Source organism: Salvelinus namaycush, chromosome 15 (genome assembly GCF_016432855.1).
Source record: "Salvelinus namaycush isolate Seneca chromosome 15, SaNama_1.0, whole genome shotgun sequence".
NCBI lineage: Eukaryota > Metazoa > Chordata > Actinopteri > Salmoniformes > Salmonidae > Salvelinus > Salvelinus namaycush.
This window is the reverse complement of record NC_052321.1, coordinates 22,320,865-22,333,622: the sequence shown is the minus strand read 5'-3', so window position 1 is coordinate 22,333,622 and position 12,758 is coordinate 22,320,865. Positions and strand designations below refer to the sequence as shown.

General features: G+C 39.9%; 1 protein-coding gene across 1 annotated transcript; it reads left to right on the top strand.

Annotated features, from left to right (window-relative positions):
* The first annotated feature begins 144 nt into the window (after window positions 1–144).
* On the top strand, window positions 145–8,212 carry LOC120060303 (jun dimerization protein 2-like). Its single transcript, XM_039009498.1, has 4 exons — window positions 145–319; window positions 6,551–6,768; window positions 7,110–7,214; window positions 7,315–8,212. The coding sequence occupies exons 1-4, from the start codon at window positions 232–234 to the stop codon at window positions 7,498–7,500; spliced, it is 597 nt and encodes a 198-aa protein (XP_038865426.1). The 5' UTR covers window positions 145–231; the 3' UTR covers window positions 7,501–8,212.
* Window positions 8,213–12,758: the final 4,546 nt, after the last annotated feature.

The window sequence follows — 12,758 nt, the reverse complement described above, 5'->3', positions numbered from 1 at the left end:
AGGCAATATTGTCAGGTATAAAGAGCGAATCCCAATTGAGGTGTGTGGGCTGACAACATGGTCTATCCTGCTCTGCACTGGGTCAGTGGGGTGGTTTGTTTTCTGGTTTCTAGGGGAGGAGCGGATAGGATTTCCCCACTTCTTCCCCCCACTTTAACGTCTAGTTGGCATAACTGATAATTTCCGCATTCCCAAATCCTCCCAGATAGAGCTAACTATTTAAACGGGCCGATGCAACGATTTCCACTTTTTAAAATCTACTGTCGACCTTCAGCTGACCAGAAGAAAGGACAACTGTTGCACTCGGAATCAAAGTCAGGTAATAGACAGCTTCGTAGTCGAGAAACATTGATTACACTGGGGCTCCACGCTGGATGAGTTGCCAGTGTGAGCAGAGCAGCCCATTAACTTTTCAGTGGATCATTGTGCACAATCCTTGCATTTGTGCAATCCCGTTCTTTCGTTCTCTTTGGTTTGGGCAGCACTGTACTGTAAAAATGTATGGATATTATAAACGTTATTCGTGAGACATAACTTTTACACTCAATGCTTTTCTTTTGTTTAGGATGCACGCTTGCAAGGTTTCAGTCCTACACGTTTATTCAACCCAATAAACAAGTCGTTCTCTACAACTTTATTGGTCCTGAACGAATATGACTTATTAAGAACATCCTTCATAACATGTAGTATAACATTGATCTAGCACTTGTCTTAGATGTATTTGCTCGAGTGTCTTCGTTTCATCACTGCAAAAGTCAGTTACGTAACATGCATGCCTTACTGAAGAATAACTTCCGCTTTAAAAATGAGTCATGATGACTCAGAAGTGTATCATTATTAACCGAGGTTCGCTTTTCTTGTTTCTTTGTAACTACGGGCTTTCAAGAGTGTTACAATAACGTGATGGAATTTTGACAATGTATCAATGTAGTATTACAATGTTACTTACATTTGATTTCACACTGTAGGCCTGCCTATGTTACACTAAATATTTTTCTTACTTCGATTTATCACGTAGCCTAGTCAAAAACAATGGCTTCTAATAAACAGTTTAATTTAGCAACAATTCAGTGACTTTTAGGTTACTGAATGTACTTTTACCCAGATTTTAGCAGAGATGCAGAGAAGTATATTTAGTTTTATTAAAGAGTCATCAGTCAGGAGGATACAGTGCCTTCAGAAAGTATTCTTGCCCCTTGACTACAGCATACATTCTAAATGGATTAAATTAAATATATATATTTAAAATGTTTGCACATTAATTGAAAATTAAATACAGAAATATCTAATTTACTTAAGTATTCACACCCCTGAGTCAATACATGCTAGAATCACCTTTGGCAGTATTTTGGGGTAAGTCTCTAAGAGCTTTGCACACCTGGATTGTACAATATTTACATTACGTTTTGTATTCAGGACAAAAAGTACATTTCTTTGCCATTTTTTTGCAGTTTTACTTTAGTGCAAACATGATGCAAGTTTTGGAATATTTTTATTCTGTACAAGCTTCCTTCTTTTCACACTGTCATTTAGGTTAGTATTGTGGAGTAACTACAATGTTGTTGATCCATCCTCAGTTTTCTCCTATCACAGCCATTAAACTCTGTAACTGTTTTAAAATCACCATTGGCCTCATGGTGAAATCCGAGGTTTCCTTCCTCTCCAGCAACTCTATTAGGGAGGACGCCTCTATCTTTGTAGTTACTCAGTGTATTGATACACCATCCAAAGTGTAATTAATAACTTCACCATGCCCAAAGGTACACTACCGTTCAAAAGTTTGGGGTCACTTAGAAATGTCCTTGTTTTTGAAAGAAAGCACATTTTTTTGTCCATTAAAATAACATCAAATTGATCAGAAATACAGTGTAGACATTGTTAATGTTGTAAATGACTATTGTAGCTGGAAACGGCAGATTTTTTTATGGAATATCTACATAGGCGTACAGAGGTCCATTATCAGCAACCATCACTCAAGTGTTCCAATGGTATGTTGTGTTAGCTAATCCAAGTTTATAATTTTAAAAGGCTAATTGATCATTAGAAAACCCTTTTGCAAGTATGTTAGCACAGCTGAAAACTGTTGTCTTGATTAAAGAAGCAATAAAACTGGCCTTTAGACTAGTTGAGTATCTGGAGCATCAGCATTTGTGGGTTCGATTACAGGCTCAAATGGCCAGAAACAAATAACTTTCTTCTGAAACTCGTCAATCTATTCTTGTTCTGAGAAATGAAGGCTATTCCATGTGAGAAATTGCCAAGAAACTGAAGATCTCATACAACGCTGCATACTACTCCCTTCACAGAACAGCGCAAACTGTCTCTAAGCAGAATAGAAAGAGGAGTGGGAGGCCCCGGTGCACAACTGAGCAAGAGGACAAGTACATTGGAGTGTCTAGTTTGAGAAACAGATGCCTCACAAGTCCTCAACTGGCAGCTTCATTAAATAGTACCCACAAAACACCAGTCTCAACGTCAGTGAAGAGGCGACTCCGGAATGCTGGCCTTCTAGGCAGAGTTGCAAAGAAAAAGTCATATCTCAGACTGGTCAATAAAAAGAAAAGATTAAGATGGGCAAAAGAACAGACACTGGACAGAGGAAGATTGGAAAAAAGTGTTATGGACAGACAAATCTAAGTTGGGTGAGGTGTTTGGATCACAAAGAAGAACATTTGAGACACAGAAAAAAATGAAAAATGCCGGAGGAGTGCTTGACGCCATCTGTCAAGCACGGTGGAGGCAATGTGATGGTCTGGGGGGTGCTTTGGTGGTGGTAAAGTGGGAGATTTGTACAGGGTAAAAGGGATCTTGAAGAAGGAAGGCTATCAATCCATTTTTGCAATGCCATGCCATACCCTGTGGACAGCGTGTAATTGGAGCCAATTTCCTCCTACAACAGGACAATGACCCAAAGCACTGCTCCAAACTATGCAATAACTATTTAGGGAAGAAGCAGTCAGCTGGTATTCTGTCTATAATGGAGTGGCCAGCACAGTCACCGGATCTCAACCCTATTGAGCTGTTGTGGGAGCAGCTTGACCGTATGGTACGTAAGAAGTGCCATCAAGCCAATCCAACTTGTAGGAAGTGCTTCAGGAAGCATGGGGTGAAATCTCTTCAGATTACCTCAACAAATTGACAACTAGAATGCCAAAGGTCTGTAAGGCTGTAATTGCTGCAAATGGAGGATTCTTTGACAAAAGCAAAGTTTGAAGGACACAATTATTATTTCAATTAAAAATAATTATTTATAACCTTGTCAATGTCTTGACTATATTTCCTACTCATTTTGCAACTAATTTCATGTATGTTTTCATGGAAATCAAGGAAACGTCTAAGTGACCCCAAACTTTTGAACTGTAGTGTATATACAATGTCTGCTTTCCCCCCCATCTACCAATAGGTGCCCTTCTTTGCGAACCATTGGAAAACATCCCTAGTCTTAGTGGTAGAATTTGTGCTTGAAATTCACTGCTCAACTGAGGGACCTTACAGATAATTGTATGTGTGGGATACAGAGATGGGGTAGTCATTTAGAAATCATGTTAAACACTATTATTGCAAATTCTTTAGGCTTGCCATAACAAAAGGGTTGAATGCTTATTGACTCAAGACATTTCTGCTTTTCATTTTTTATTAATTTGTAAACATTTCTGAAAACATAATTACACTTTGACATTATGGGGTATTGTGCATACATATTATATTAAATTCAGCCTTCAACACAACAAAATGTAGAAAAAGTCAAGGGGTGTGAATACTTTCTGAAGGCACTGTATACTGTGCTCTGAAGATATTTGCATATTGTTCATTTTACATTTTTTACACCAAGTACATTCTTATGTTTTTGTTTTTTCAGATTCAGAGTGTTTTGATAGTCACATGTACAGGGGTTGCAGATGTGATTGCAGGGTACAGTGAAAATCTAAGTCTCCAAGCTCCAACATGCAGGGCTAAGTGAAATAAAACCTTCAAGCAACACATTCACCTTAAATGTTACTGCTTTATTCAAAATTAAACAAGTGGATTATTTATCTTTATGGGGGGGTTACCCTACTAAAGCCACCACAAAGGTCTTTGTCACCATGTAGCTTCAAAACTAAAGTCATAACAGCACTGTTATCTTATAATACCAGAGGAGTCCCACATGCTACTTTCATATTTTTGTGCCTAGTACTTTTGAGTTGAGGAACTGTGGAACTGTAACTCATTTTACGCAGAGACAAAATTATGGATATTTGCTTGTGTTTATAGATTTTAAAAAGTGTTTCAGTCCAGTACAATCAAAATGTGCACCACACAGCAAACATGGAATCACGTTTTGCACATAAGGTAAAGCAGCGGTTTTGCTGAGACATACCAATATTTATTATGTTATGTAAACTGAGAGGACCAGATTTTCATCTGTAAAGCCAAATTGGGTTGTATCTGTGCAGTAGTAATGATTTAGGAGTGACTTTGTTGAACATAATTAGCTGCAAAAGGAGGCCAAATGGCAGCTGTTGGTAGATTTAACGCTGCACATTGGGGCAGTTAGGAGGTGGTTGAGGAAGGGGTCAGGTAGATAGGGATGGAGTATTGTGGAGTGAAACAGGCTACACACTTGCATGCAAACATGCAAAAACCTCAAATCACTTGTCTTGGTACCGTGCCCAGAATAAGGTTATTGGCCTACTTTGCCTGGGTCCCATTTGTTGGAACTCAACATTGTACAACTAGACAGCATAGATCCTGACTGTATAGACATTGAAGGAAACCTTCAGTATTTACATGTTCTGGGGGTAAGGTCAGAGATCAGTGTAGGTGATCCTGTATCAATGTATCCTGGTGTGTAGTTGGTATCTGTGTTACACTCTTGCTAGCGTTCAAACAAAGGGAACACTGTTTCTGATTTGTTTATTTTTCCTCATCATTCACTCTGCCTATCCTGCTGGGCCCATAAGTCATTTATTTTTTGAGATTTTGGAAGAATACTGTGCATTCAGCGCAAATGGGTAAACTATTATGATTCTTTATTAATATTGTATCCCAGTGGTGACCTGGTGGGGTTGTGAGTGAGTATTTATTTTCACACGTGCCTCTGAATCCAATTCCATCTATAATGTGGTGGGAAATGTGAATGAGTGTGGGCAAATGAAATCAGACAGCCGTCTTGTCTGTAGCGTTCTTTGGCTCGGAGAGTTGATGTAGCTAGCTGTTGTCCCTGGCTACCTCTCTCCAGGCACCTTCTCTTTGATTTTAGCTCTTGCTGATTTTCATGCCAACCTCTACATTGAATATTTGGCTGAGTGAGGCAAAAATGAGTAGAATCAAGAAAGGTGTTCTCAAACAGTTATAGATGTAAAAATGTACAATGCTTCTGTTTAAACAGACTTTTGAGACTCTGTTACGTGAGCTACAGTGTAATATACCGTATCTGTCATCCTACCAAATTAATTACTTGCTACTCACCTGGGAATAAAGGCAGATGTCTTTGCACAACGTATATTACTACAGTTATAAACAAAACAGATTTACAGGGAAGACTCAATGTAGTGTTGATGTAGATATTGTATAGTGTCAGTTTAGTCAGACAAAATAGAAGGAGAAGGGTTTGACGAAGAACCTTTATCAGGGGACCAGGGTTGGCTACATTGTCCTGAGCACCCGTAGCCACATTCCACTTCCCTGATATGGAGAAAATAACTCATATGGAGGAAACATGGGCAACGGGTGTTTCTTGGCAAGGGCTGGCTGCAGCTCTCCTTGGGATAAAGGGAATGTGTCTGAGTCTACCTTTGTGCAGGGCTATGTGCTTCTCTCTTGGCCTCCTCGGGAATGAAAAAGAAAAACATAGATCCTTGCCAAGACCTATGTAAATGGGAGTATACATACATTCCAGAAAAAAGAGATGAAATAATAAAATGTCCTAATGGGAGACAGCCTCGGCCTCCTGCTCTGTAACAGGCCAACAATTCATTAGAGAGGGCTGCCGGGGAGACCAGGTGCACCCTGGGAAATGCCCCCTTCAAGCCCTTTAGCAGACTTAAATGGAAGTAGAGCAATTAATGATCTGTCTTCTATACCAAAACCACAAGCAGGTTTGAGATGTGAATGCTTGGGGTAAAATGTATTCAGATCTTTAACTCTGGTATAGCTTTTGCCTGAAGCCAACGGAAGTTTCTTCTCCCTCTTTGACAATTCCTAGAATGTGAACACATTCTGACCATTATGATTGGTCCCAGAAACCGATGGGTTGGGCCAGAGCTGGTCTTCATGATGACGTTATCAACTTTGATACTCTGGTTAGATTTGTTAGAGACGATCCAATCGCTGATAATTTTATTTTGTACAACGCCCCTAATTTTCAAGTCACACAAACGACTTGTAGGATGGTAGTTTCAGACTGAATGTATGTAGCGATCAGTAGAGCAGCGGAATTAAATTCAGGTTGAGTCGTCAGGCAAGTATCCCTGTGAAATGGTGAATGGTGAATCATACATCTCAAACCATGTGTTGTTTATTTTCTTCTCAATGTATTTTCCTATCCATTTGTCCCTTTCCCTATAAGCTGTGGTCACAGCCGGGTCTAACATGATGCCGGGACCAATCCCAGATCCCCTGGTGACAGCGGGCTCCCTGCCCAGCCTGGGTCCCCTGGCAGGGATCCCCTCCACCACGCTGACTGACCAGCTCAAATACGCCGACCTCCGGGAACTGGGGTCCATGCTCTCTCCACTGCACTTCCTGGGCAAGCTAGGGAAGAGGCCCCTTAACATCAAAACAGAGGTGAGAATGAAAGTTGTTTTAGTTCTTGAAAATGTTGTGAGAAGTTCAAATTCAGACATCTTTCAGTTCATTTTACTGTTTAAGGCTCACTCTTTTGATGTTTTGACTTTTCTAACCATCACAGAAATTTGTAGAAAACATAGGCAATGTTATTTCCCAGAGCACAGAGGGACTTCAGTATCTACTTAATGTTGACCAAGGGCATCACCTAGTGGACAGAATTATCATTAAAACAAACAATCTGCTTTTAGATGGTTTCCCACACTTGAACCATAATTGCTGGGTCCATTTTTCACCTTAAGTTCTATTTTAAAGCATGTTTGCATTTCCCCTCAATGTAGAGAGATGAGGAAGAGGACAGGAGGAAACGAAGGAGAGAGAAAAACAAAGTTGCAGCAGCACGCTGTAGAAACAAAAAGAAGGAGAGGACAGACTATCTACAAAGGGTGAGAGGGAGGTTTTTCTTAAATGAAATGTATAGATCTCCAGTCTTCTAAGAATAAGTAATGATCTTATCCTTCCTTCCTCATGCACCCTATGTCTCAGGAATCAGAGAGACTAGAAGTGATGAACTCTGACCTCAAAGCCCAGATCGAGGAGCTGAAGCATGAGCGGCAGCAGCTGATCATCATGTTGAATCACCACCGCCCAACGTGCATCGTAAGAACAGACAGCGTCAAGACCCCTGAAAGCGAAGCCAACCCCTTGCTGGAGCACCTGGAGGGGAAGTGATGTCACAGGGCTCAGAGCAGCAGTGTCACAGTTACAGTTTACAGTGAAGCTCCACTCCGGCCAGCTAGCAGCACTTCAATACCTCTGGGTTCTTGGCTTAGAGGAGAACCAGCTAAGCACTCCTGCCTGGAGCCAGAGAGCCTTTAAACACAAAGGTGACCCAATGTGATTGGACTTTGTACTGGCAGTTAAATGCATTGTTTAGATTTTTTGTTTTGTTATTGTTGTTGTCATTAAGGGCCCCATAGTCCCAGCCACTATCACTATAAATAAATGGAATTGAATAAATGGCTAAATGTAGCTTGGTGAGCAATACTCCACCGTTCCAAGGCAACATGGCAGATCTCTCAGGCCCCTAGGCACAGTCAGAGCTGTATTTTTTGTTTATACATATGTGTACTGGTTAAGATGAACACGGATGTTTTTTTGAATATACATTTTTCTTTGTATTATGCCTTCGATGGCAGACCGGTTGAACCGTTTTCTTTTTTTTGGCGCAGGCGTCATATATGCACATAGCCTACAGTATATATTGACTGTTTACATTGTAGTTGGTCTGTTATTGTTACTTTCAAATATCGTTCTGATTTGTATACTCGCTGTACATTATATGTATTATTTGACATACTGAACAAAAATATAAATGCAACATGCAACAATTTCAAATATTTTACTGAGTTACAGCTCAGATGAGGAAATCAGTCAATTGAAATCAATTCTTTAGGTCCTAATCTATGGATTTCACATGAGTGGAAATACAGATATGCATCTGTTGGTCACAGATACCTTAAAAAAAAATGGGCCTCACAATGGGCCCCAGGATCTCGTCATGCTATTTCTGTGAATTCAAATTGCCATTGATAAAATCGTGTTCGTTGGCCGTAGCTTATGCCTGCCTGCCCATACCTTAACCCCATCGCCACCATAGGGCACTCTGTTCACAACGTTGACATCAGCAAACCGCTCGCCCACACAATGCCATACACGTGGTCTGTGGTTGTGAGGCCGGTTGGACGTACTGCCAAATTCTACTACGTTGGAGGCGGCTTATGGTAGAGAAATTAACATTCAAGTCTGGCAACAACTTTGGTGGACAAATGCCAATTGCATGCTCCTTCAAAACTTGAGACATCGGTGGCATTGTGTTGTGTGACAAAACAGCACATTTTAGAGTGGACTTTTATTGTCCCCAACACAAGGGGCACCTGTGTAATGTTCACGCTGTTTAATCAGGGATGTAAACAAATTTGTGCACAACATTTTTTTAGAAATAAGCTTTTTGTGCATATGGAACATTTCTGGAATATTTTATTTCAGCTCATGAAACATGGAACCAACGTGTTACATGTTGAGTTTATATTTTTGTTCAGTGGTATAAGCTATCACAAGGTGATACATTTTGTATTTATATTACAAATAAATACAGTTTCTTTTCTCCTTGGCTTTTGTTATGATTTAGAACTGTGAACAGCATTTCAAATGGTAATTTCCTCATCCATCATACTATTTGATCTATGATATCAATAATGCCATTACAAAAATCCTAGTTGGAAGCGATATCATACCCTGACATCACAACATTACTATAAGCTAATTTAAATACAACTGAGGATTTGTCTATGAAGTCATTTAAATCAGCTGCTTGATTTGATCACTTGACTCTTTTTCATTAATTTATTAACAGGGTACATTTTGTGTAATAACACTCATCTGGTGGCGGATATTCATCCAGGTGCACGTGTCTTGGCATTCAATGGTCCACCTGGCCTGTATGTGTGGTGCGCCACAGCAATACTACCTCTTGAACTATTCCAATCCAAAACTTGCATTTCACATACCAACATATTGGACTAGTTATTCAAGGTACTCCTATATTTCTATCCTATTTTAGACCTTGCTAGTACTCTTTTTCAGTTTTGCCCACAAATTGTCTATAGGATTAAGGTCAGGGCTTTGTGATGGCCTCTCCAATACCTTGACTTTGTTGTTCTTTAGCCATTTTGCCACAACTTTGGACGTATACTTAGGGTCATTGTTCATTTGCAAGACCCATTTGTGGCCAAGCTTTAACTTCCTGACTGATGTCTTGAGATGTTGCTTCAATATATCCACATAATTTTCCTCCCTCATGATGCCATCTATTTTGGGAAGTGCACCAGTCTCTTCTGCAGCAAAGCACCCCACAACATGATGCTGCCACCAAAGTGCTTAACGGTTGGGATGGTGTTCTTCAGCTTGCAAGCATCCCCCCTTTTTCCTCCAAACATAACGACGGTCATTATGGCCAAACAGTTCTATTTTTGTTTCATCAGACCAGAGGACATTTCTCCAAAAAGTATGATCTTTGGCCCCATGTGCAGTTGCAAATCGTAGTCTGGCTTTTTTATGGCAGTTTTGGAGCAGTGGCTTCTTCCTTGCTGAGCGGCCTTTCTGGTTATGTCAATATAGGACTCGTTTTACTGTGGATATAGATACTTTTGTATCTGTTTCCTCCAGCATCTTCACAAGGTCCTTTGCTGTTGTTCTGGGATTTATTTGCACTTTTCGCACCACAGTACGTTCATCTCTAGGAGACAGAACGCGTCTCCTTCCTGAGCGGTATGATGGCTGCGTGGTCCCATGGTGTTTATACTTGCGTACTATTGTTTGTACAGATGACTGTGGTACCTTCAGGCGTTTGGAAATTGCTCCCAAGGATGAACCAGACTTGTGGAGGTCTACAATTGTTTTTCTGAGGTCTTGGCTGATTTCTTTTGATTTTCCCATGATGTCAAGCAAAGAGGCACTGAGTTTGAAGGTCGGCCTTAAAATACATTCACAGGTACACCTCCAATTGACTCAAATGATGTCAATTAGCCCATCAGAAGCTTCTAAAGCCATGACATAATTTTCTGGAATTTTCCAAGCTGTTTAAAGGCACAGTCAACTTAGTGTATGTAAACTTCTGACCCACTGGAATTGTGACACAGTGAATTATAAGTGAAAAATCTGTCTGTTAACAATTGTTGGAAAAATTACTTGTGTCATGCACAAAGTAGATGTCCTAACCAACTTCCGAAAACTATAGTTTGTTAACAAGAAATTGGTGCAGTGGTTAAAAAACGAGTTTTAGTGACTCCAACATAAGTGTATGTAAACTTCTGACTTCAACTGTATATGTCTATCATAAAAGAAAATACTAGAATTGACAAAAAAGTTAAGACATGCAGCACTCATAATTCTGATCAACAGAGAATTCATTTACAAAGGGATTAACAGTCCAAAAGAAAAAAGGAATGTCATTGCCCACTAACCAACAGTGAAAAATGGCATCATACCAAATGTGACATTTAATTAATACACAAACATTGTGCCAGAGTCGTGAATTATACTGTGTCTTTCGGGGGTCTTTATTTTCGTGCATTTTTTAATGGGCCTAATTGTAAAAACGTGATAACGTTAAAAAAGGTTTTATTACCTTTTAATTTGGCATGAACACAACCAGTGATTATGTTTTCATCTTATTGTCAAACAAATCAATTAAAAAAGTAGGCTACCTGTGCATGTTTGTCCACTCTAAAACAATTCCAGCATCCAAATATTGCACTGTGCACTCTCGCCATTTGATGAATGGAAAGAGACATTTACAAAACACCAAGTTGCCTGAATTAATTGATGCGTCTTGCTGACAAAATTATCATTTTGTAGAAAGAAAATGTTGTACACCTGAAAAGGGGGTGAAATACGAGACTGTCCCGGGATGACAAATGTAGCCATATGGAAAAAATTGTTCGGTGATTTGAAAAGTCATAGTCAATCGGTCAATACTATAATAAAACTATTAGCAAAGGTGTTCATCTTTAATTTACAATCTGTAGAAACTATGAGAATAGAAAGGAGTTATAAAACATTACAGCACAGTAGAAAAATATATGACAGCTAGAAACTGAATGGTCTTCAGAGATAGATGGGAGGGGTTGAGGGTAGCTGAAGGCTTGGACTTAAAACAAACCCAAGACGTTCGTTGACGGAAGAATCAGACCAAGGTGCAGCGTGGTAAGCGTACATCATTTTATTTGATGAACACGAAACAAAACAATAAATTACAACAGAACGTGACGCTACATGCAGTGCAGAACGCAGCTACACACAAACAAGATCCCACAAACTAAAGGTGGCAAAAGGCTGCCTAAGTATGATCCCCAATCAGAGACAACATAGACAGCTGCCTCTGATTGGGAACCATACCCGGCCAACAAAGAAATAGAAAAACTAGAATGCCCACCCAAATCACACCCCGACCTAACCAAATAGAGAAATTAAAAGGCTCTCTAAGGTCAGTGCGTGACAAGATAACTAATGTAAAATATGCTGTCCGTGAAATGTATGCAATATGTATAAATAAACTGGAAGTAGAAGCCAAAGTATTGTTGTCCATTAGTTTACTCCAATTAGGGGAGGGGTGGTAGGGTTAGAGGAGAATAATGAAGTAGGAAAATATATTTAATTTGTTTACTCCAATTAGGGGAGGGGTGGCATTCGGGAAATATTCAGACCCCTTGACTTTTTCCACATTTTGTTACTTTACAGCCTTATTCTAAAATTGATTAAATCTTTTTTTCTCTCATCAATCTACACACAATACACCATAATGACAAAAAAAACATGTTTAGATTTGTTTGCAAATTTATTAAAAATAAAAAACAGAAATAACATTTACATAAGTATTCAGACCCTTTACTCAGTACTTTGTTGAAGTACCTTTGGCAGTGATTACAGCCTTGAGTCTTCCTGGGTATGACCCTACAAGTTTGGCACACCTGTATTTGTGGAGTTTCTCCCATTCTTCTCTGCAGATCCTCTCAAGCTCTGTCAGGTTGGATGGGGAGCGTCACTACACAACTATTTTCTCTCAAGACATATTCGATCGTGTTCAATTTCGGGCTCTGGCTGGGCCACTCAAAGACATTCAAAGACTTGTCCCGAAGCCACTCCTGAGTTGTCTTGGCTGTGTGCTTAGGGTTGTTGTCCTGTTGGAAGGTGAACCTTCGCCCCAGTCTGAGGTCCTGAGCAGGTTATCATCAAGAATCTCTCTGTACTTTGCTCCGTTCATCTTTTCCTCAATCCTGACTAGTCTCCCAGTCTCTGCCGCTGAAAAACATCCCCGTAGCATGATGCTGCACCATAGGGATGGTGCCAGGTTTCCTCCAGATGTGATGCTTGGCACTCAGGCCAAAGAGTTCAATCTTTGTTTCATCAGACTAGAGAATCTTGTTTCT